Here is a 26434-nt window from a genome sequence, read left to right on the forward strand (position 1 = left end):
AGGAATAGAGGTTCTTGTCTAACCTTCTGGGATATGGTTATGTATCACTGGGGGAGGGGGTATAGCTCATAGATTGCACTGGGACACTATTTTGTCTAAAGCTACTGTCTAGGCAGGTTTGCAGATCATTAAAGGGAATGCATGAAAATGTTACACATGATGTAGCCATCATCCGGGGTCTCTGTTGCCAGAAGATTCCCAGATCTGTTGAAAAAAAATATGTTTTAAGTGATTTCTGGAAGATCACAAAGATTGGGGCTAACTTCATCTCAGAAAGGATCAGAGGTGGGTTTCAGCAGGTTTTGAACAGTTCTGGAGAACTGGTAGTGGAAATTTTGAGTAGTTCGGAGAACCGGTAGTAAAATTTCTGACTGGCCCCGCCCCCATCTATTCTCTCCTTCCCAAGTCTCAGCTAATCAGGAGGAAATGGGGATTTTGCAGTAACCTTCCCCTGGATTGGGGAGGGAATGGAGATTTTACAGTATCAATCCCCTGCCACGTCCACCAAGCCACATCCACAGAACCGGTAGTAAAAACATTTGAAACCCACCACTGGAAAGGATGATGTTCCAAAGAGTGGATGCCATGGAAGTTTAGGCTCATCTTCTAAGTCCTATCAATTGGAATTCCTTAGCAGATGAGACTTACCACCTAATTTTCCTGCTGGACCTGCTGGGACAAATAGATATAATCAGAGAGATTGTGGTCTCTCAGATAACCTGGCCCCATTCCATGTAGGACTCTAACCCTAATCCTTACATTGGTAGAAGCAAACTGGTAATCAATGCAACTGATGGAGCAGAGGTCTAATGTGTGTCCTTTACTTGTTTTACCACATTTACCACAGTCAGAGTAACTGTTGTTATAGAGAAGCTTCTTCACAGAATGAATTAAATATTAAAAATTACTTTATTGTGGTAGTTGTACAAGCCCAAAATACTATTCATATATGTGCTCTGCTCTTCTAACATCAGCATGCAGTTAGACAATGAATTTAGTAATTGAAATGCTACGCATGGCCACAGCTTGCTGGCAAATACCTCAGTGTTTCCTTACAGATATCAATTATCAGTCATTGTGTCTGCTCTTGCTTTTACCAGTAATTATTTAAACTGTTTAAGTGACACTGACCTTTAGTTTATTCATGTAGTCCTTGACAGATTTTATCAGTTATGTGCACTACAAAATGTAACTCCTGTATTCATTACTCAGATAAGTTTCCTTCTTCTAAATATTCTTCAAGTTCTCATATTTGTATCTAATGAAATGAGCCACAGGACTTAATAATGCTCTTCTGCCAGAATGATATATTGGCTACTAATAGTGCTGATAAAACTTCTCATCAATCATTTCTTCAAGCTATTAAAACTCTAGCAGAATGTCTGTATTTAGATGACAGCCTAATGTGATTATATTAGAATGTCTAGTGGCTTGACCGAAAGTATCATTCATATTTAGCATTAAATATCAATGCAAAACCCAACTGCATTCTTTCTATTTAGGTCTAATATTACTGTCACTGGGATAAATATCTGTGCTGGATGCAAATCATATTTATGTTGTATGCAAGGAATATATATGGATATTATTGTTTTGAAAAAGTCCAAAGGGTAATTTAGCTGTATTAATATCACTGATAAAATTTAAAGGCCTCAGAGTTATCTAATCCAAGCCCTAAATATCACACAGCAGTTCTTCAGCATCACATTTATAGCATGAACTACAGAACACACTATACAACTGTGTTCCCAAGTTGAATTTCTGGGTGATTGTTCCTAAAGTTTTCAAGGGTTCACTAGGATCTCACTCTCAATTCCCATTCAATTATTATGTATTATTGCACATTTCATTTTTGCAGGGAATTCAGGATGCAATGGAAGATCTTCCCCAATATTATCTCCAGAGCAAGAATTTCCCAGCTTAGATAACCCAAATAAATATTTATGGTAACAGAACTAGATCTTAATAACCTCACTCTTTGCTGACTAAGGTTTATGGCCCAGCTTTCCTACTTGGCTGCTCATTCAGATGTTTTATACATCTTCTGTGCCAAGGAACATAACCTCAAGTCTCAGGACTACATGGAGTCGTAGAGAACCACAGAGAGGACCTTGAACAATGAATGTGACAGTTGCAATGAATGTATTTTGGAAACACCTATGTGGGCAAGATTTCATTATTCCTTTGATCTCTATCAATAGCCTCAATATTTCAGTGCAATATGTTTCCTTACCTGGCCTACACCCTTAAAAAGCCTGACAGCATTTCCCAGTCCTCCCTCTTCTGACAAAAAGAGTTAAGTCTGGAGGTGGAGACTTCCTAGCCTCTTTTTTCCTTGAGCTTAAATCACATTTTGCTAACTGCCACTTTCCTTTTCCAAAATAATTTCTGTGGTTCTCTACAAATTCTGTGTAGCTCTGACACTGTGGGTTATGCACGAGACATATGAATGGGCTGGTTGTCTGCAGAGGCCTCCCATTCCTTTGATATCCTCTCCAGAAGCTCTCAAAGTTGCTCCTGAATTTTATTTTTTTAAAAGAATAGGTGTACTTTTTTAAAATAGGAGAAATTATAAGTACATCCAAGCATCATCATATTAGGTCAAATTTTCAATTATCATTTTTTTGCCTAGTTGTTCAGCTTTAACAACTGCATAATGAAGTAATTTATCTATAAATAATTACAACAGTACATCCAGCTTTTGAAGCACTTTGATATGTTTCCAATATTTGAAACTGAGAGTCTGTTGTGTCAATGCTTTATTTCTTCAGTAGTTTATTTGCTTCCTATTTCTTTCCTCAGATCTGTCTTGAATTCTAGAATTGTATTGTAAAACTGCTCAGATTGTTGATGCTTGTAATCATGTAAGCTTTTATTACATTGCATCTCTGTTTTGATACATGAACCATTTCCATAGTTAATGTATCTGCTTCCAGTGCCCTGTGGAGGTATTTTAACTAAACGTAAAGGAACAATTTTGTCTCCGGGATACCCTGAGCCATATGACAACAATCTGAATTGTGTGTGGAAGATCACAGTGCCAGAGGGAGCTGGGATTCAGGTAAAAATACAGATGATTTTAATCTGTGCAAATGTTAACAGCATTTACCATTAAGAGATTTAAAAATTAAGCGGGTCTACTTTTGTTTAACTCATAAACAAAGATATTATTTTGTGTTCTTTTTTCCACTTGTGAATATTTTTGCAGTTCCTTCCAATTTTTCAATCCCGATTTAATGCTTTTGCATCTGAATTATTTTGAATTTTTTTTCCATTATCAGGAAAATGAAGGATATTTAATTCCTTTTGATAGAATATCTCTATCTATCTCCCTATTCTATTATGAGTAATACGTATGCTTAATGGATAAGAAAGTGATTTGTAGAGAGCTTATGGAAAATATGACATGCCAAAGTTCTCCATCTGTGATATAGGCACAAAATTTAACTCTCGTTTGTATAGATATTATGGTAACGACTTAAGCCAGATAAGACAATGTCAAGTCTATAATCTTTGTGCCCCAGAGACATTTGCAATGCCTATGAGATAGACATACATGCATATATGTATATGTATGTGTGTGTTTGTGTGTCAGCTGCAGAGGGCAACTGTGATTACATAGAAAGAAACCTCGCTGATTTAGGTGCTACATACACATCAACATATATTCCTCACTTGGAGTTTGCCCATCAAATCCAAATCTCTGCATGTCTTCAAGACATGCATACCTACATAAATACATGTTATATGATACAGCTTTGGAATATGGTTATGAGAAAGTGTATGAAATGTGTTAATATTGAATAAATAGGGAAGATAAATAATGATCTTAATTTATAGCAGTTCATCAATTGGAGTGCATGTGTTTTAACGTTTTTAAAGTTTTTAATGTTTTAATGTTTTTCTTTTTAACATTTTTTATGGAATTGTTCGCATTGTTTTATTCTTTGTTGTAAGCCGCCCAGAGTCCCTTGGGAGTTGGGCAGCACAGAAATGCAACTAACTAACTAACTAACTAACTAACTAACTAACTAACTAACTAACTAACTAAATAAATAAATAAATAAATAAATAAATAAATAAATGTGCAGCTCTTTAATGAGTGACATGAATCACTCATTAAATCACTTTATTGGAAAAGTCATTAGTGCAGAATGACTAGTAGTCAAAGCATACGGTCCTGTGTCACATGGACTCTTTGTAAATATTGCTTTAAGGCAGCTGGTTATTTTTTCTCATTTGATTATACAATGGATTCTCTAGGAAAGTATATTATCTGAGGCATTTGCAATTACATACACACACATGTTCAGAATTCTCTCATAGTAAGAATTAGCTGGTTTGCTATAATTTCTTTTTTCATCCAAGAGTTCAAATAGCGTTAGAGATTTATAACCTTGCCTTAACTGCACTTATGATAACAACTAAAAAAGGGATAAAGGGAGTATTTTTTTTTATCACAGTCATGCAAAGACTGTTGAACCATATTTAATTTTGGTTTTGAGAAGTTAATTAACTGACAATGTGAAAACATTGTGGTATCTGCAATATTTTAAGCCATTTATCTAATTATCAACAAATTCTATTAAAATTCAAATTGTATCAGGCATCCTTAGTTTAAGAGCATTGGTATGTGAACACAGTAATGGCCAGACTGAACTTACATATGTGTCAAGTGCTGGGGAAATCAGGAGATTCAGGCAGTTCAAATGAGTATAAAGATTTATTTCAAGCTTACGTTTTCTACAAAATGATACATTTGATTCATCCCTTAGTTCAGCCTGGTCATCTCCTACATCATGTGTCTTATACTTGATAATGGAAGTAAAGGAAATATGCAATAACAATGATAAGGAACATTCTCCTCTATAACTGTATTTAGTATTTTGGTTGATCATTGGTTTATAGAATATTTAATTATTCTATATTTCAAAACGTATGAATAATAAAATTATAAAATCAAGAGGGAATATTAGTCCACCCCTCTGCCATATGAAGAAATACAAATGGGAGTAACTTTGCAGGATCTAATCTAAGTCAATCTAGGTCAGATTTAGTCTTCTGAGCTTTCAGACTTGTGCTGGAATCCATCCTCAGGGAACTTCTCTCTACTGGAATGTAGAGAAGGGAAGTTCTGTCTACCAGAATGAAGAAACTTTGATAGATGATGAATCTCGAGATTCTCCTTGATTCCTATTGAATGGGAATCCATCATTATCTTCATAATTCTTCTGATGTTAGGAAGATTTTTCTAAAATTTATTCAGAATCTGACTCTCTGTAACTTAAGCCCATTGTTCCTGAAATGATAGAAAGCAAGCCTTGACTTTCTTATGTGAGTTCACTTTTCAGATATTTGAAGAACATTGCCATAGTCCATCTTAAATTTATCTCCTCATGGCTAAGCATAACCAATCCCTCCTTCTCAGATGATTTAATTTCTAACTCCGATTAATCTTCCTATCTTTAAAAAACTTGTTCCCACTTCTCTGAACACTTCTAAAAGTATGATATCCAGAATTGGAGGCAATATTTGAAATAGACTTTAGTTGGTTTACAATAAGATTAAAATGACAACACAAAACATTGAAACATTAAATAGTAACATTAAAATCAATAAAGATAGCTAAGGAAGAAATCAGTATAGAGCAGGGTAGAGATGGAGTCTCTTTTTTTCATCCACTAACCACCTCCAGTTTTGAATACCCCCATTGAGACCCCAGAACAGTCAGCACACCCAGTTTTTAGGCCCCTGCAGAAAGCCAAGAAGGTTGTTGTGGATCTCACTTCAAGGGGCATGATGTTCTGAAGGGTGGAAGCCATGACATATAGGGTCTTCTCCTAGATACTGCCAGCCAGAATTCCTTGACCAATGGGGTACAGAGCATACCCATTCTGTCTGTATGATTGGGGTGGACCAATCTCTGCTTGAACCTGACATATGATCACATGACTGTTGGAAGTGGTAATGCTATACGGGCCATGAAGTACCCATTCTGTGACCATTGTAACTTTGAACTGTTGTAACACAATCAGTCATTAATCAAAGACCACTTGTATTGTGGAGTCTAACTTGCAACCAAACAAGCTATTACCCAGATCCCACTAACTGAGAAGTAAATACAGTGTACCGATACATAGCTAATTATAGCATCTCTGTTTTCAGCCATTGAATAGTGTGTGTGGGAGGGGGATTAGAGAGGCAGGTTTCAGTGATTACAAGCATTATTGTGAATAAGGTCATATTTAGAAATATATTTGGCTGAAATCCAATATTTAGTCGAACTACATAAGCCTGAACGAACCCTCCACTACTCAATCATTTCTGGCAATATAATATGAAGTAGAACAATTCCATATTGTCTTGTAATTTTGCCCTATGTCTCTGTCCTTAATAGGTACAAGTGATAAGTTTTGCAACAGAGCATAACTGGGACTCTTTAGATTTTTATGATGGTGCTGATAACAATGCTCCGAGACTTGGAAGCTACTCAGGTGAATGGAAATAATAACTTCTTGTCTGATATTCTATTTTGTGGCAAAACATCAGCTTGTGTGCTAGGAATGAATGCCAAGTATAAAATATCTTATATCACATTTGTGTAATATATGAAGATGTTGAAATGCACCATTTTACAGAACATGTGAGACCACTGATTCATGGTACCTTCATTATCTAGTACCACCATAAATTTTTGACAGTACTGAAACTGATTTTATTCTGCCACAACAGAATCTATATTACAGGAAATGAACACAACACTGACTGACGTTCATGTAATATATTTTGAATGCAAGGAAGTTTAAATTATATTAGTAATGATTTCTTTTTTAAAAAAGTGGATCTTAAGGATGCTGTGATACATAAGCTGAATGGAAGTTGAATGTTATTATAAAAAAGCCAAGGTTTAATAAATATGGTACCAAACAACTTTTTTAACACAAAGCTTTTATATAACTTTGAGTCATTTAATCATCCCACTGTTCTTTCGTTTTCTCTTCAAATTAAGTCGTGACCTTGCAGTTCCTCCGCTTTTGATTCTTCCTGTTTTTCTCCTAAGCATCATTATTTACTCTGTATGTAGGTGGAAGAAGAAAAGAAAAGAAAAATAGAATAATAGTAATTTGCATGCTAGATCGGCCGTGACTTTTCCATAGATCTTACGAACAGCTGAAGCTACCAACTTCTTCAGCTAGTTTAGATACCTCTATGCCAATTTTTTTTTAAAAAATGTGCTATCTATGTTTTCCAAAAGTTTTTAGGTGCTTATAAATTGAACATTTTTGATACTCCAAGGCCCTTTCACCTTATGGAATCATTGTTTTGTTCAGCTTTCAACCTTCACTGCAAAAATGTTTGTCATCACATCACTTCCTTCTGAATTGTTTTACTTTTAATTATCTTTTTGTACTGTTAGGGAATACTGGTGCCAGACGTTTCAGTATTGCCAACCAAAGTATTCACCAATAACAATGGATTCTCAATTTAGAGGACAATAATAAATTGCCTGGAGAGATCCCAAATTTACTGGTCCATCTACCCACTTCTGTACCTATTTAGGATGACCACAGTTGGTAGCAGCAGTTATGCCTGGAAGCCATATACAGTACCATTTTTCCATTAACACTACAGAAAAATGCTGCAAGGAACAATTGAAATTGTAGCTAACTCAGAGGACCAAGCAGAGAGCTAGAACAAATAGCAAAACTGTGGACCTTATCAGAACTTATTGTCACTTTTATTTTAAACATTAATTTCTCTAATTAACCTTTCTCGTGGTGCTATATATTTTAATTGTAGGTGTAAAGTATTGATCAGCTCCAGAGTGCAAATTTGATTTGTTTGTGAGTGTGTGTATAAATTAATTTGTGCATGCAGTGCAAATTGGGTTTGTGTTTTCATGAACTTGGCATAATTAAAGTGTACAGCAAGGATCCAACTATTACTAGTAATAGTAGAGAGATAGTAAGTAATAGGTATCTGTTGTGAGGCATACATATAGAAAGAACTGAAATGGTTAAGAGCCTGCTTCTTTCTCCTTTGTGTGGAAGTACATTGAGTGTAGTTGGAACAAGGCATTTAAGGACTATGTGTGATAAATAAGGAGGGTGGATGAAAATGAATGGTTGCCAAACATTGGGAAACATTGCAAAATTTTTATTTATTTTATTTTATTTTATTTCCAATTTATATACCGCCCTTCTCCCTGAGGACTCAGGGTGGTGTACAGCCAGAATTAAGAACATGAAATACAAATATTAAAAAAAAAAACAATTAAAATATATATAAATTTGGCCCAAAAATTAAAAATCACAAACCAATTAAAACATTTAAAATTTCTTCTTAAGTCAGCCCGGCTTGCTGGAAAAAATGGGTTTTAAGGGCACGGCGGAAGGCGCTGAGATCTTGGATTCTCCTTATCTCTGGGGGCAACTGATTCCAGAGGGTAGGTGCCCCCACAGAGAAGGCCCTCCCCCTGGGGGTCACCAGCCTACATTGTTTGGCTGATGGCACCCTGAGGAGGCCCTCTCTGTGGGAGCGCATGGGTCGATGGGAGGTCGTCGGTAGCAGAAATGTGAAAAATACATATATATATATATGCATACATACATCATCATCATCTTTTAAGGACCCCATAATCCCTTACGGGGTAGAGTCTGGGCAACTGAATGGAGCTAGCAGAGCGTTTAATGGCCAATGTGGCCATTTCTGTTGCCAATGTGGAGTTTTGTTCAACAGATTTATTCTCATTGTGCCCAGAGAGAGAAATATCTGCCGCCACCTAGGATCGAATTCACAGCCTCCTGATTGTGAGGCGAGAGCTCTACCTCTAAGCCACCACACCACTCCACATATGCATACGTACATATGTACATGAAAATAGGTTGCTTATAAAATTGCCAATATGGAAGAAACAAGTTGAGGATTTGATCACAGTTAGAGAATGAATGAGGATTGCATTACAAAGGATTGAATTGCCAAACAAACATAGGAAAAAAATAGTACAGGTAGTCCTCAATTTACGATCACAGGGGAGACCAAAATTTCTGTTGTTAAGTGAGACATTTATTAAGTGAGTTTTGCCTCATTTTACGATATTTCCTACCACAGTTGTTAAGTGAATTACATGATAAGTTAGTTGTTAAATGAATCTGGTTTCTCCATTGACTTTTCTTGTCAGAAGGTCACAAAAGGTGATCATAATGACCTGGAGACACAGCAACGGTCATAAATATGAACCAGTTGCCAAGCAGCTGAATTTTGATCACATGATCATGGGGATGCTACAAAGCTCACAACTCTGAAAAACGGTCATAAGTCACATTTTTCAGTGCCTTTGTAACTTTGAACAGTCACTAAATGAGCTGTTGTAAGTCAAGGACTACCTGTAAATGTATCAAGAGGATGGGAAGACTGAAAAAGACATAGATAGATGGACTTGATAAGATCCTCATCGGTGCGGTGGAAGCTATTACAGTTTGAAAGATATAATGATATGGAGAGGAATTGTGACTGGTGTTCATATAAACTAGATATACTTTAATTTCACTTTTTGCCTTCATACTTTTCAGTTCTTTAATTTACTACTTCAAAGTTGCTTTCTAAACCTTGCTTAACTTGAAAAGAAATGAAATCTTTCCAATCTCAGTCACTAAGAACCAAGGTGATTGACTGGATCCTATGGTTACTTTATAACTGAACAAAAACTGTCTATTAAAAGCACTCTTTTGAAATGGATATAAATGGTAAACTGAGACGTTGCTTATATTTATAGGTAAAACTGTGAAATGTGGAAAGAAATAGCAGAATTAATTGCAAATTAATAACCTGGAAACTTCTTTTTTCCTCCCCAGGAACCACAATACCTCCACTTCTTAATAGTACATCCAACAATTTGTACTTAAATTTTCAGTCAGATATTAGTGTGTCGGCTGCTGGCTTTCATTTAGAGTACACAGGTAATGTAATTGCAATATATATTGCCATTAGATAGACCTGAATGACTTTGAAAATGTAGACATTTACACTTCAAGAAATTAAATGTTGGTTCTATTGAAAGAGTGGGAATGATAATTTCATGAGGTAGTGAATTTTGATACAATTATTCTGGCTTTAATTATGTACATATTGTTTTGTACATATAAACCATTAAATTCATGAAAGAAAGGGAATAACAAAAGATAAATATTTCACCACAATGATCCTATTCCCTACAAAGAATCCCTGAGTCTGTATTCATTAGGATTGAACATTCAGGATATCTGAATGAAGTATTCAAAAATGAAAGGGTAGGGGAATGGAAAATAAACAGGTAAGTATTAAAAATATATGTGGAACATCAAGCACTTTCAGCAACAGACAGGAAAAAATGAATCATTCTGGGATAAAAAGGGAATTTGTCTTAACTTGTCTCTATTGATCCTTTGAAGTAGGGGGGAAAAGGCTGCCAATTTTGAATGACCAAGGTGATATATTTTTAGGCAAATTGTTCCAGATCTTACGCAAGGCTTAAATTACATCTGAGACCATGAGTCAACTTGTTATCCATGGGGTTAATTAAATTTGTTTGCCTCATGGTTTATATTTTGTACTATTGAATCTTGTTGGGGAGAGGACAATGACTAAGACAACAAGCAGGGGAAACAAAGAAAATTCAGGACAGCAATAAATCACCTAAGATTTATTTTTCATATCTCAGATATTTTATGTGCTTCTTACTTATCATTAAATGTTTATTTGTCAAAATATAACTTTGTTACAGAATCCATTCCTAGCATTCAATTGTAACATCAAATATAAGCTTAATCAACTCTTGCTTGGTTCCTATAGTGTCACTTGCATGTTTGAAACCAAATCTGAGTCCTTCCCTCTATAATAAAAACAATCATCATTTATCTGAAGAAGCCTGAGTAAATGCAAAAGGCTTTTTCTCAAGAATGCATGTTATAGAGCCGAGATGGCGCAGTGGTTAGACTGCAGTATTGCAGGCTACTTCAGAGGACTGCTAGCTGCAGTTCAGCAGTTCAAATCTCACTGGCTTCAGGTTGACTCAGCCTTCCATCCTTCCGAGGTGGGTAAAATGAGGACCCAGATTGTTGGGAGCAATATGCTGACTCTCTAAACCGCTTAGAGAGGGCTGTCACTATATAAGTATATAAGTCTAAGTGCTATTGCTATTGCTATTTTCTCATTGTTCCATATACATCAAAGAGCCTGAGTATCTGATAGGTATAAACAAAATCAGACACATCATCTTCCATTTTGTAGCCATTTGTCTGATCTATGAAAATCCCCAAATCTTCAATCACAGTTCCATTTTGTAATATAACTAGATATTCTTAATTCTTAGTTTTTTTAAAAGTAGGAATTCTGAAAAAGGTGTATTATCAAATCATCTTCCTCCATTGACATGCATTCCTATTCTTTTATTTTACATTTTACTGCCTTGCTGGCTTTTTTTTTTTTTTAATGTTCAAGTAATTGGTTGTTTGAAAGCTGGAATGGTACTTTGAAATATCAGGAAGTTGTCACAATTATATATAGATCTCAATATTTGATTCAGTCATTTTGTACGGGATATCTCTTGCAGTTGTCTAGCTCTGTTAACTACTCACTTACTCAACAATGATTTAAGTGACATGGAATAACTGGCAATATTAGGAAGTAGACGAGCCACAATTCATAATTTCTGCACACTTCATCTCTTTGTCAAAACTGCACACAGTTGATGAAAGTGAAATGAAAAGAAGAGGATATAGATAACATAATTTCTAGTGTCAAGTGAAAGAATGGGATTCAAAACTCTTATCTCGGTCTCCAAAAAGTCACACTAGATAAAGTTTGCTCTGTATGTTAGGGGGGAGGAAGGATAGTTTGTACGTGTTTGGGGATTATTCAACTCTTTATATAAGAGATGGGGCAGACTCATGACCCATAATAGACCTCTTTATATTTTTTGTGACCCACTCCATTTTTCTTTTTCTTCTTAGTTCTTTTGTTCATGTCTCCCCTTCTTATTTCCATTTTTTGGGTGAAGATAGCTTTACCATTAGTAATGGATAGCTTTACCATTATTTGTAATGGTGTCCTGTATTTCATCTGACAAACATTTTTTAGCAGTTTCTTTGTCTTCAGATACTTTATTTAAATCCTCAGGCAAAAGATCTCAATAGAACAATAGGATTTTCAGGAGCAGAGCTATTAGAACCAAGAAATAGGTGTTGTTGTTTTTTGAAAAGTTAAACAAGGAATGAATGTCTTTCCTGATAAAACTTAGTAAAATTGTTCAATATATCTTTTTCTTCTTGTGCCATATCCATCATCAGACATTGGCGATCATGTTTGCGATCCTGTTTTTTTCAACACACACACAAAAGTGATGCTAAGTTAACCAGTCCCTTAGATTTTGAAGCCATGATGTTCTTCTTCTGCCTGCACCTCATTTGCCTTCAATCTTTCCCTGGAGGATTAAGTGAAGTATGACATATTTTTCCGGATGTCGCACCACGTCCAAAATATTCTAAATTTTGCTTTTTAATGGTTTTGATGATTTGCTTTCCCAGGTGGCTTATCACCTCCTCATTTCTGATTTTGTCAACCACCCAATTTATATGCTCCCAGATTTGATGAAGAATTATGATAGTGGTTAGATCTACTTATCTTTTATTTTCTTTATCACTCATTTTCATATCCTCCATTGCAGATAAATGTTAACTACAGGTAGTCCTCAACTTAGACTACAGTATGGATGCTCAGTGGTCATAAGTATGAAAAACAGTCAGTTTTTCTTGGTGCCCTTGTAACTTTAAATGGTCACTAAATGAATGGTTTTAAGTTGATGGCTACCTGTATTATGGTAATGTAGGGAAATCATTTTATAAAATTATCCATTAATTTCATAGGCTAGAATCTACCTCAGAGGCATCAAACTGGATGTCTTAGAGGGCTGGATCAGCATTGTAATTCTCCGCGGGCTGGCCGGAGAAGGGGGGGAAGCCAGGATGGATGCCTTCTGCAGCACCCTGCTGGCCAAAATGGGGTGTGTGCCCTGCACTCTGTTTTCAGCCTGGACAGCCTCCTGCAGCACTGTGCCAGCCAAAATGGGGTGCCCCATTTTGGCTGCCAGATGCACCAAGGGCTGGTGCCTCTTTTCTATTTCCAGGCCGGCCTTTTGAGCCAAATTTAAACACCTCACAAACCACATCCAGCCCGTGGGCTTTGAGATTGATACCCCTGATCTACCTGAACCTTTAGACAATTAAACAGGAAGCTGAATGATAATGGGATACATATAATGATGATAATCATTGCTTCATTCCCTAAAGTATGTGACTGTTTTTTGTGGCCAACCATTTTTATTTTACTTTATTTAATGGCTCATTAATTACATTAATTTATACTCAAATGATCCATTTTTTCCCCAGAATTAATTCTAATAATCCGTTATCTTGTTCTATAGGTTTGAGAGAAGGGGGACAACTATAAAACAACAAACATATTTTTTCTTTCCTCCATTTACTCTGTGTGTGTGTGTGTGTGTGTGTGTGTGTGTGTGTGTGTGTGTGTAGAAACATTTATACAGTTAACAAATTAATCTAACAAGATTAACTGGATTCTTTACCGTGCATACACACTCTCTATTTATTAAACAATGAATTATATATGAATCGTCAACATCAGTTTGAAAAACAAATTTGATGCTATACTTGAACAATATAATTAATATCACTGATTAGAGAAAAAAAAGATTGTATGGCATATGGAGCTTATTCCCAACTGGACAAGCCCATCCATCTTTCTGTGTTGGAAAGATGAACAAATGCCTTTCCTGGTCCTAATGATTGGACTGACTTATTTTTTGATGGGTCTTTAAAGGCAAGAATATCCGTGCTTAGAGTGAATGTCAACACATAAGCTATCTCTGCGTCTCAGAGTGCTCCTCTTTTGTTTCTGACATTAGTTGTAGTCTTAGATTGAGGTCCTCAAGAGACCAGCTTTCTGTTTAAGCCTCAGTCCCAGTTATGGCAAAACATTTAGATCTCTTTCAGCTTCATATGAGACGAGCTGTCAACAGCCAAGTATCAGACTTTGACTACAGTTGCTCCAAAGCTTTGAATCCAGCTTTCTGTTGACATGGGAAACTGTTTTTCTCTTCCAGCCTTTTGGAAAGGTTGTAAAACCTATTTATTTTGAAAAGCTTTCAGCTTCTGCTGCTACTTGTTGGCTGCTGAGTTTTATTTGACTCTGAGTTTAGAAAAGCTTTCTTTTGTTCTGCTTCATATTTAATATTTGATGTTCCAACCTTGCTTACTGTATTTTAAATGTTTGTATTGTTCAGCTTACGTGCAAAGGACTTTGAACAGGAGTATATAATAATAGTTTATATAGCTCAGTGAAGGTTTGCCATGTAACATATGGATTTTTGAAACACATTTTTAAAATCCAGGATGTTTTATTTATCCTTCCTTTTATCCTGTGAACAACCTTTGGCCAACTGTCCCTTCTAGAGGAACTTTCTAGGAGGTACAGTTGAAATACAAGTGCCTGAATTGTGATCATGGGGGTGATACAATGGTCGTAAGTGGGAGTGGGAGCAGGTCATAAATCACTTTTTTTCAAGATGTTGTCACTTTGCACTGTTGTTATGCAAAGGGCCGTAAATCAAGGACTACCTGCACTTTATTTTCATACTGTTCTATTAGAAGATCATAATTCTGCTTTTTCTCAAGGAGTCTCAAGTTTTTGTTGAAACTCCTAATTTGTAAACAATATTTAAAGATTCATATTTCAATTCTACTTAGGTACAGATGGTAATTAGTCTTCTTCTTTGTCCATTGCTCTACATTTAGCCCTTTTCCCTTTCCCAAGGCAGTATCATGGTATTCTGTTAACTCTGAGAATGGTTTGTCAAACTTTTAAGACTTGTGAAGTTTCTAGAAGGTAGAAAATTTTCAATAATTCTTTATTATTGTGTTACTGATTCAAATCTCCCTCAGTATGGGAACTTTGTTAATGTTCTGCTTTTAGGTCAGAATCTGCATAACAAAGGATAAATTTGTTTTGTCATTGTTAAGTTTTTTAACTTTCCACAGCTATAGGTTTGGACTCCTGCCCTGAACCTCAGATCCCAAATAGTGGAATTAAGATTGGAGATAGATACATGGTGGGAGATGTCGTTTCCTTCCAGTGTGACCAGGGATATTCTCTCCAGGTAGATTTTTTTTCCTTCAAATTCAGATGTATTATAAGATGTTATTGGTTCTGTAATCTATCTAAAAATAAAACCTTTATTTGAAAGGAAAAATGTACAAATTGATAAAGATTGAATTTTCTGGAAGTTACTACAGCTCCTTCAAAATATGCTGTTAGACCCAAGACATGTGAGGGGTTCCTTACTGATAGACACAGTTGTTTTAAGGAACACCCACTTGTGGCAATGTCATGAATCTTTGGAAATATCAGTAGCATTTTAGGGGGTGGGGGGAAACTTGGAGGACTACAATGATTATAGGTGCAGGAAGAAGAGAAATTAGGGATCTACTAAACATATGTATGTTTATATTTATTGATTTTTTCCATATTCTTTCTTCCATATTCTTTTTTCCATGTCTGTCTGTTGGTCTGTCTGTCTGTCTGTCTGTCTGTCTGTCTGTCTGTCTGTCTGTCTGTCTATCTATCTATCTATCTATCTACCTATCTATCTATCTATCATCTATTTCAAACCATTTCTCTTTCTCACAAAGTTAAAGGCATCAACATATTCAACATGTTCACCAAAACATTATTTGTAGGAGCTTCTGATATTACTTGTTAGAGCTTTTAAATCATCACTAGTTCTATGTCTGTTTGTGTATGGTTTTGATTTGTTTTAATGATGATTACTGCATGATTGTTGTTTCCAGATCCCTAAGTGAAAATGTAGTTAGGAATGTGAAAATCATATTTTACATGATTCAGAGAAGAACATCCAATCAGTTGTCCATATGATAGATAAGAAAACATTACCCGTTATACTCCATGGACTATGCCACACTTGCCATATTCCATCAGTTCTACACCATCGTTGGCCTTTGTTCTTTGCCGTTTGGCATATATGTTAAAGTTCAGTAAAGCAGCATTGTCTATGCAATGAGCTCCCTAGCTAGCAGGGCCAGAATTTGGAAGCATACGAGGCATCCAATGGAGGTTTTTATGCCAATGACTTGCTAATGCTGCTCCAGCCAAACCAGACCATAATTGGTCCTATGATGAGACCTCGCCAGACAGTTTGGCTCCCAGGTTTACATCTCAGGATGCAAATTATGATGCCATTTTTTATTGTGCATAATAAAGGGTAGCACAGAACTGTTACTTGGATAATTTTAAAATGTTTTGTCATTTTATAGGGACATTCACATATCACCTGCATGCCTGGACCAGTGAGAAGATGGAATTATCCTATTCCGATTTGCTTAGGTATATCTTTCAAATATAAACTTAAAAAAAAAAGGATATGGGACAGCTACAGTAAGCATGTATTAGAGGTTTATTTGGGAGTTGTATGGTGTCTTGATGGAGGGATGGAGGGAGTTCCATGATGTGAACAAAATACATTGTATTTTAAAAAAATGCCCAAATAGTTACACTTTTTCCAAAGATAAATAAAAACATTGTGGTCACTCAAGCTTTATACATTGATACAAAGGGAGTCTATGACATAATAAAGAGTAGGAAGTGCTCTGTTCAGTATTTCAACCCCTTTCCCTGTTACGCTATTTCATTTTCTACTCCCTACATTACCTTAATCTTTTCTACCTACATGATAGTTGCTCAGAATAGATAGAGCTCGTGGCTAAATTTAGATCAAAAGAATAAGGAGCTGTAGATGCTGCTGTCTTCAGACCCTTGAATAAACTGTGTTAATGTAAATAATTGCCTAACAGAAAAAAAAATCTCATTCTTTTCAGTGTATTTCTTTAAAATAGTGTTCTTAAACTTGGCCATTTTGAAATGTGTGGACTTCAACTCTGAGAATTCCCAGCCAGAGCTCTCAGAATTCTGAAAGCTGAATTCTACACAGCCAGTTAAAGAGAACATGGTTTAAATCAGCTTTTTTCCCCCACTCTCATTTGTAGCGCAATGTGGTGGTTCCATGTCAGACTTCAGTGGTGTGATCCTTAGCCCAGGATTTCCTGGGAATTATCCCAGTAGTTTGGATTGTACATGGACTATCAAGCTTCCTGTTGGGTTTGGTAAGTCTTATTCCCTTTACTACCATTTAGCAGAAGTGAAGGCCTATTAAATATGAACCTCATTTAAAACTAGGCATAACAAATATTTATTTACCAAGTTAGGTCTCCTCACCATGCATGGTTGAACATGAATTTAGGCTGAAATTGTTTGGAGCATTCAGTTTTATGTTTTGTGTGTTCATTTCAAGGAGCTTCATAGGGTTTCAGAACAATCTTCCATAATAGTCAGGTGTATCAGAAAGTGGAATATTTTGAATATAAGAACATTAGAAAGGCCCTACTGGATTAACCCATAGCATATATACCCTGTTTTCCCCAGAATAAGACATCCCCTGATAATAAGCCCAATCAGGCTTTTGAGCGCATGGCAATAAGCCCAAGTGCTTATTTCAGGGTTCAAACAAATATAAGATAGGGTCTTATTTTTGGGGAAACATGGTACTCCACTATTATTTGACACACAATGGACAAATGGATATACTTAGATGTTTTTCAACTTTGGCTACTTTAAAATGAGTGGACTTCAATGCCTAGAATTCCCCAGCCAGAAAGTCTACACACCTTAAAGCAGTAACGGTTAATCTTTTTTGGTGCTGAGTGCCCAAAGCGCGCTCACGTGTGCGCAAATGCACACGTGCATGCCCCAATTCCCAAGATGCAATGCAAGCGCCCCACACATGTGCTTGTGTTCCCTGCGCATGTGTCCCGGCCCCCGTTTTGGTTTCTAGGTTTGTGTAGGAGGCTTTTCAGGCCCAAAAATGAGCGCGGGGGGGGGGGAAACTTGTGATCTTTGCAGTTTCTCTCCGCCCTCCCACCCCACCCCCATGTGCTCAGGCTTTCTCCTCCATTCCTCCTCCATTCCTGCTTTCCCAATCTCTGCAGTTTCTCCCCCCGCGTCCCCAGGCTTTCTCCTCCATTTCTGCCATGGAGTGACACCTGCGGAGGGTGGGACCTGCAGAGATCAGGGAAGGCACAGGTGGCAGGAATGCAGGAGAAAGGTAGGGCGCAGTGGGGGGAGAAAGGTAGGGCGTGCTGGGGGGGAAACTGCAGAGATCGGGGAAGGCCCTGCCGCGTGCATGGGCAGCAGAGACCCAAAGAGCATCTGGCCAGCAGGAGGTGCACTCACATGCACAGTGGAACTGGGCTGGGGCGATGGCTGGTGTGCCCGCTGAGAGGGCTCTGCTTGCCACCTGTGGCATGCGTGCCATAGGTTTGCCATCATGGCCTTAAAGCAACCAATGTTTAGAAACAGTGACTTGGATAGCTCTGAAGCCTAGACAGAAAAGTGATTTTTTTTCCCACAATCTGTTTCAGCAAAAACTTTAAGGCATGCTTGCTAAATCAGGCATTATGGAATTTTAGAGGGTCTGAGAAAAATGAATGGCTTTGTGCTCAGTTCAGGTGGGATACCTAAAGGTACTTTTTCAAGAGGCAACTGGACTTTCTGGTTTTTCTTTGAAGACATTTCACTTCTCATCCAAGAAACTTCTTGGACGAGAAGCAAAACCTCTTCAAAGAAAAACCAGAAAGTCAAGTTGCCTCTTAAAAAAACACCTTTGGGACTAACCATGACCTGGATGACTGAGAATCTCCATAGACATTCAGATGGAATAGAGCACCAACGCTCTTCACTCTACTTTGGTGTGCCACTTCAGCTGTGGTCAGGGTATTTTTACTCTGCTGCCTTGTGTAGTTTGAGGTGGGGGAACACAACTTGGATCTTGGAATGGAAAGAGTTATTCTAAATTGGATGAGCCAATGGGCATCTGGTGATGGCAGTGGCACTGGCAGTGGCAAAGTGTATGGAGAAGTTGTGTACTTTCAAAGTCAGATACATTTGGTTAGTAGTGCTTTTCTGATGGTACAAAGCTCCAAGAAAAGAAAACATTGCTTATGGCATTGTTTCATATTAGATGATTTTTGTTTTGTTCTGTTTTAATTTAATGTATTTATGTTTGGTACATGCCGAAGTCCCCACAGCTCAACCCTGAGCTACAAATATTTGAATGTCTCATATATTGAAAACAAACAGATATTCTTTTTGGTAGTTTAGTCTAATAGTGGAGTATCTTCCTGGATTATAGCATAGGTAGTCCTCAACTTGCAACCATAATTGTAAGTGAGTGAGCCCAAAATTTCTATTACTAGGTGAGACATTTGTTAAGTGAGTTTTGTTCCATTTTACATCCTGTCTTGCCACAGTTGTTACATGAATCATTGCGATTGTTATGGTAGTAACGCCGTTGTTGAGAGAATCTGGTTTCTGGTATCTGAAGGTTGCAAAAGGGGATCACATGACCCTGGAACACTGCAACGGTGATAAATATGAGTCAGTTGCCAAGCATCAGAATTCTGATCACATGACTGTGGGAATACCGCAGTGGTTGTAAGTGGGAAAAACAGTCATAAGTCACTTTTTCAGTGCCGTTGTAACTTTGAATGGTCATTAAATGAACAGTTGTAAGCCAAGGACTGCCTGTATTAATATTACAATGTTGGATTTTATCCTGTTTTGATTTTTTTTTAAAAAAAAAAAAAACCAATATTTTCAGGTGTGCACTTGCAATTTGTAAACTTTTCAACGGAGACAATCCATGATTACCTGGAAGTTAGAAGTGGATCACCTGATGTTAGCACCGCGATTGGTAGACTCAGCGGAACTCAGCTCCCTTCTTCCCTTTTCAGTACAACGCATGAAACCAGCTTATATTTTCACAGCGATTATTCTCAGAACAAACAAGGATTTCATATTATGTATCAAGGTGTGTGACGACCTATAACCTTTTTTTTTGTTGTTGTTGTTATAAATGTTAATAATGTTACAATGCAAAGCACATTATTAAAAACAGTGAGAAACTATAGAAATATAAAGAACGGCTTATTTTAGTTTTTGGTTCACAGTGATTTCATTTCAAGGAAATCATAGGATAAAATAAAGTGGAATAAAATAGACCATTAAGTCCATTATCCCAAATTATAGCATTACCAACAGATTGCAGTCTCGTTTGTGTTTGAAATGATCCACAGTGTTACTTACTAATTATTTATCGTGGTAATTAGATCCACTATTTACTTTTGGGAGCATATAAACACACACACACACACACACACACACACACACACACACACACACACACACAATGGTACAGTTAAAGTACCATATTTTTTGGAGTATAAGATGCACCGGGGTATAAGACGCACCTACCTTTTTTGGTGAGGAAAAGAAGAAAAAGAAATCTACCTCTGCCTCTGCCTCTGCCTCTGCGCAATTTTGCCTCATTGCAGCAATCAGCAAACAGCCTGCTTTACTTTAGCTTGATTAGCACAAGGGAAAAAAAAATCTGCTCCAGCAATTTATCTCCTGCAGCAAGCAGCAGAGCCCTGTGCAAAATAGCTGAGAGCAAACAACTGAGAGTCGGGGCCAGTGAGTGGGCTGGGCTACATTCGGTGTATAAGACGCACCTAAATTTTCACCCCCTTTTAGGGGGAAAAAGGTGTGTTTTATACTACGAAAAATATGGTAGTCGAACAAAAACCTCCCCATTGAAAAGAACAGTTTCTATGAAACCTGGTTTCTTTTTCCTGACCAGTTTTCTTCCAAGTTGGCAGTTCTCATAAGATATTATGAAAATGGATGATTTCAGTATGTGAGGTTAAATAAAATTGGTCTTATAAATAAGTTGTCGTGTGGTGTGCTTCCCATTGAATTCAATTCACTATTAATATGTAAGCCCAAACAGATTTTCAAACAGTGCATAGATGTTGTGTGCCAAGGGGGATTTATCATTATTGCCAGACTTGCCACAATTTACACCTTTTAATAAAACTGATCTTTGGTTCCATTTGTTGAGAAAGGTATAGTTTATTAGATATCAAGTGTATTGCAGTAATGCGAAGCCAGAACTGAAAACTTAGATGAATAAAATGTCTTCAATTCCATGACATCATGGAAGGGACGTGGTGGCTCAGTGGCTAAGACGCTGTCGATCGAAAGGTTGGAAGTTCAGCGGTTCGAATTCCTAGTGCCGCGTAACTGGGTGAGCTCCTGTTACTTGTCCCAGCTTCTGCCAACCTAGCAGTTCAAAAGCACATAAAAAATGCAAGTAGAAAAATAGAGATCACTTTTCGTAGGAAGGAAACAGTGTTCTGTGTGCCTTTGGCATTTAGTCATGCCAGCCACATGACCGTGGCGACGTCTTCAGACAGTGCTGGCTTTTCGGCTTTGAAATGGAGATGAGCACCGCCCCCTAGAGTCGGGAATGACTAGCACATATCTGTGAGGGGAACCTTTATCTTATGGTTATATGAGTATTGTGTACATATGTTAGAAAGAGAAGCACACAGATTTGGGTGTGTCTATTTGTGAAGAAATACCTTTCATGTGTGTGGTACACCAACATATTTATATATATTTTTCCCCAGCATATCAATTGCAAAGTTGTCCTGATCCACGTCCCTTCCGAAATGGATTTGTTATTGGAACTGATTTTACTGTAGGACAGACTGTTTCATTTGAGTGTTTTCTTGGATACACTTTAATTGGAAATTCAGCCCTTACTTGCCTTCATGGAATTAGTCGTAATTGGAACCATCCTCTTCCAAGGTGTGAAGGTATGTTTTCGATAGATAGTCAGACAGATAGACAGACAGACAAAAAGATAGATAGATAGATAGATAGATAGATAGATAGATAGATGATAGATAGATAGATAGATAGATAGATAGATAGATAGATAGATAGATAGGCAGGCAGGCAGGCAGGCAGGCAGGCAGGCAGGCAGGCAGACAGACAGACAGACAGACAGACAGACAGATACTTTATAGTTATGTTTGGTTGGGATTTTTTACAGCACCAGCTATTAAAAGCTCAAATATTGTAATTTAAATTCAATCTTTGAAAAAATAACTATAGTCAACTGATTGAAAGCAGGATAGGGATCTATACCAGGGGTGGGTTCTACTTACCTTTACTACCGGTTCTCAGTAGGAAATGCGCGGATCACCGTTGATGACGTTGGGGCGGGTGGGCGGAAACTCCCGCCAGTTTTACTACCAGTTCTATAAAACTGGACAGAACCGGGAGCAATCCACCACTGATCTATACATTAGTTTGACTGTTGAGCAACAGAATGACATCCAAAGAAATAAGAAGAAAATTGCTTAAGGGAAACAGCTAATATTTCAAAATCTGTTCTCTAATTGATTGCAAATCACATTCATTGGTCCTACACTAGACTCTTGGCATGCCCAATATCAAAGATCCACATTACATTTTGTTATGTCTAGTAAGCCAAATACATGGTTTTATATTAATATTCCCGCTGCAAATAAACTATAGCAATTTAAGTCAGACTGACTAAAATTGACTGACTGGTATTGGAAGCAGCTTTATGAATTCTAACTTTATTATATTGCATGTAAGAAGGGGTAAGAAGATCTAATCCCGATCCTATCCGTCTCTTAGATTTGGTTTCAATATGGTTTTAAAATCTTAACGTGTGTCGTTTTAATGTTTTAATATTTGATTATTTTTCTACTTGTTTTGTAACTGATAAACTGCCCAGAGTCACTTTATAAGGGAGATGGAACATAAAAATAATTAATTAATTAATTAATTAATTAATTAATTGTCCATTAATTAAGTGACTCTGGGCAGCTTATCAGTTACAAAACAAGTAGAAAAATAACCAAATATTAAAACACATGTAGTTAGTTGACTAATTAATTAATTAAATAAATATGATACTACTATTTGTCATTTTGCAGAGAGTTTTTTCTTTCTTTCCACTTTTTGGTTTATATATTATTAAACCAAAAAGTGGAAAGAAAGAAAAAACTCCGCAAAATGACAAATAGTAGTATCACATTTAATATATATATATACTGTATATTAGTTGAAGAACATTACAAATGTAAAAATGGTTTAATAATAAGAATGTATGTTTGAATTATATATAAGATATATCACTATAAGAACATGGATTTATTGAGCATAGGGTACAGCTAAAAAAATGATGCCTTCAAAGTTGGGAAAACTTTGTGGTTCTACAATTGTAGCCTTCGATTGATGATACAGGTTCTCTTTCCCTTGATGAACAATTTCTGATGTTCTTCATGCTGAAAATTTTTCATTTTAATTAACTATTTAATATTATTTTATAAAGTGAAGTTAAATAAAATAAGGTTTCTAAAAATCCATAATATGTGTTTCAGTTTTGTTTTGCTTTTTTGGGGGGGCTGTCTGTATTTGGGATCATTTGTTATTTGGTTTTGTTCTTTTTATACTAAAGCAATAAAATATATATTTTCCTATTACCTTTTTTTAGAAAATTTATAAATATTATGAAATTACTACACTTAACTTCCTTCCTTCCTTCCTTCCTTCCTTCCTTCCTTCCTTCCTTCCTTCCTTCCTTCCTCGTAGCTCTCTGTGGAGGAAACATAACTGCTATGAATGGTACAATATATTCACCTGGCTATCCTGATGAATATCCAAATTTTCAAGACTGTTTTTGGCTTGTAAGAGTACCACCAGGAAATGGCATTTATATCAATTTTACTGTTCTTCAAACAGAACCAATATATGATTTTATAACAGTTTGGTAAGCAAAAATTACCATAATTTTTTTTTATTATGCAATAAGTCATGCATACAAACAAGCAAAATTACTAAATGAAAATTACTGTTTTGATTAATTTAGCAGCTCAGATGTTTGATGATTTAAATATTGGTTTACTATTCTAAGTATTCTATAAGAATGTTGTCCCAACTAATAAGCACACTATTAATATTGTTCACTATAAGTTAGGGTTAGAGTTACAGTTAAGATCTTCAGCAGTATCTTTGAAAAATGTAACTCTAGGATTACATGTTTATAAAACTTACATTATGAATTCTGTAAATTTATGTTCAAAAGACCAAACCTATTAATAAGGATCACTGAACATAATTCCACCTGCTTGTGATAAAACACATTTAAGGTTGATACATCACTGACAAATACTTGCTTCTCAATCAAAATTCACATTTATTTCTATAATTCTTACACATTTAGCATATTGCATTATAATATGCCAAATGTCTCCTTATTTCAAATGTATGAAATAAAACATAGTCCAGACATTATCTATCTATCTATCTATCTATCTGTCTATCTATCTATCTATCTATCTATCTATCTATCTATCTATCTATCCTGTTTCCCTAAAATAAGACATTCCCTGATAATAAGCCCAATCGGGCTTTTGAGCGCATGCGCTAAAATAAGCCTCCCCCCCCAAAAAAATAAGCCCTCTCCGAAAATATTTAAACACAGAGCTGAAAATCAGATAAGGGGGCAAGAGGAGCCCCATCTTGCTCCACATGCCCCAAAATAATAAGACCTCCCCGAAAATAAAGCCAAACACTTATTTCGGGGTTCAAAAAAATATAAGACAGGGTCTTATTTTCAGGGAAACACGGTATCTATCTATCTATTTGATTCAAACGTATGAAATCAAACATAGACAAGACATTGTCTGTTTGTCTGTCTGTCTGTCTGTCTGTCTATCTATCATCTATCATCTATCATCTATCTATCTATCATGATTTTTAATAATTGCAATATTAACATCTAACCATTGAAATTTAGTTACTTAACATGAAGGTTCTAAGTTTTTATTTTAGATTTTGCAGTGCAGCTTTCTTATTAAAAATCCATGCAAAATATTCATTTTAATATTCATTCATTTTAAATGGTAAACAAATATTTACACAATGATTACTAAACAAACACAAAAACAAACGTATTTAAAGATATGTTAATATTACAGAAAACAACAATTTACATTTATTTATTTATTTATTTTATTTATTTATTAGATTTTTATACCGCCCCCTCTCCCGAAGGACTCAGGGCGGTGAACAGCCAAAATTAAAAAACATACAATACAAACATTAAAATACGTTTAAAACAGAATTAAATCCAAAGTGGCTCCCCAATTTAAAACGCCTTACACATGACCCTATAAATAAGACAAATTTAAAATTTAAAATTTCCACATTTAAAAAGGGGGAAGATTTAGGCCAGGCCAGTTTGATGAAATAGAAAAGTCTTAAGCGCGCGGCGGAAGGTGCACAGATCTGGGATCCTACGTATCTCCGGGGGGAGCTCGTTCCAGTTCGTAGGTGCCCCCACAGAGAAGGCTCTCCCCCTAGGGGCCGACAGCCGACATTGTTTGGCCGACGGCACCCAGAGGAGCCCCTCTCTATGGGAGCGTACTGGCCGGTGGGAGGCTATTGGTGGTAGCAGGCGGTCCCGTAAATAACCAGTTCCTAAGCCATGGAGCACTTTAAAGGTGATAACCAGAACCTTGAAGCGCACTCGGAAGACCACCGGGAGCCAGTGCAGCTCGCGCAGGAGGGGTGTTACATGGGAACTCCATGTTGCTCCCATCATCACCCGCGCGGCCGCACTCTGCGCCAGTTGGAGCCTCCGAGTGCACCTCAAGGGGAGCCCCATGTAGAGAGCGTTGCAATAGTCCAGACGAGAGGTAACGAGGGCATGAGTGACTGTGTGTAGGGAGTTCCGATCTAGATAGGGACGCAACTGGCAGATCAGGTGAACCTGATGAAAAATCCTCCCGGTCACGGCCGTCACATGCTCTTCTAAAGACAGCCGTGAATCCAGGAGGACACCCAAGTTGCGAGCCCTATCCGTGGGGGCCAATAAACAAAGGTTTATGTAAATTAACATAAAAGTGTCTAACAACTCTATAAACATAGTTTTCAGAATATCAAATATCTATAAAATATATTAGAAAGAATCTCGTGAATTCCAAAATGTGCTCTGTGTGTGCGTGTGTATGTGTGTGTGTGTGTGTGTGGGTGAGTGAGTGAGTGTGTAAAATACTATGTTGCATATCACATAATGGAAAAGAGTATGAAAAGTTCAAACTACTATACATCCCATATTTCAAACAACAAGAGGAAAAATATTATATTTACCATCCTAGAGACTTCAAGACCGAGTGGCCAGAGCAAAATGAGAAAATAAATATTCCTACAAATACAGTATATCAGGGGTAACAGAAAATAGGTATAAACAAAAATAATGGAGTGGAACTTTATTTTAGCTAAATACAAACAATGGTGTGTTCAGTCTAGGCTATTTGCTTTGTATGATGATTTATTAGTTTTATTTATTTGGATTCCAAACAAACTG

At 36.7% G+C, this 26434-nt stretch overlaps 1 protein-coding gene across 1 annotated transcript in view; it reads left to right on the plus strand.

Moving 5' to 3' along the window:
- CSMD3 (CUB and Sushi multiple domains 3) overlaps positions 1 to 26434 on the plus strand; it is a 700075-nt gene that overhangs the window by 559547 nt on the left and 114094 nt on the right. The window contains exons 35-43 of the mRNA XM_070942050.1: positions 2937 to 3061; positions 6398 to 6494; positions 9855 to 9959; positions 15093 to 15211; positions 16386 to 16455; positions 17115 to 17231; positions 19784 to 19993; positions 21654 to 21842; positions 23656 to 23833. Coding sequence (XP_070798151.1) covers positions 2937 to 3061; positions 6398 to 6494; positions 9855 to 9959; positions 15093 to 15211; positions 16386 to 16455; positions 17115 to 17231; positions 19784 to 19993; positions 21654 to 21842; positions 23656 to 23833 — 1210 coding nt within the window. The remainder of the gene's footprint in view (positions 1 to 2936; positions 3062 to 6397; positions 6495 to 9854; positions 9960 to 15092; positions 15212 to 16385; positions 16456 to 17114; positions 17232 to 19783; positions 19994 to 21653; positions 21843 to 23655; positions 23834 to 26434) is intronic.

The sequence above is a fragment of the Pituophis catenifer genome, unplaced genomic scaffold, assembly GCF_029215685.1.
Source record: "Pituophis catenifer annectens isolate HBS135680 unplaced genomic scaffold, rPitCat1.0.hap2 SCAF_3, whole genome shotgun sequence".
Lineage (NCBI taxonomy): Eukaryota > Metazoa > Chordata > Lepidosauria > Squamata > Colubridae > Pituophis > Pituophis catenifer.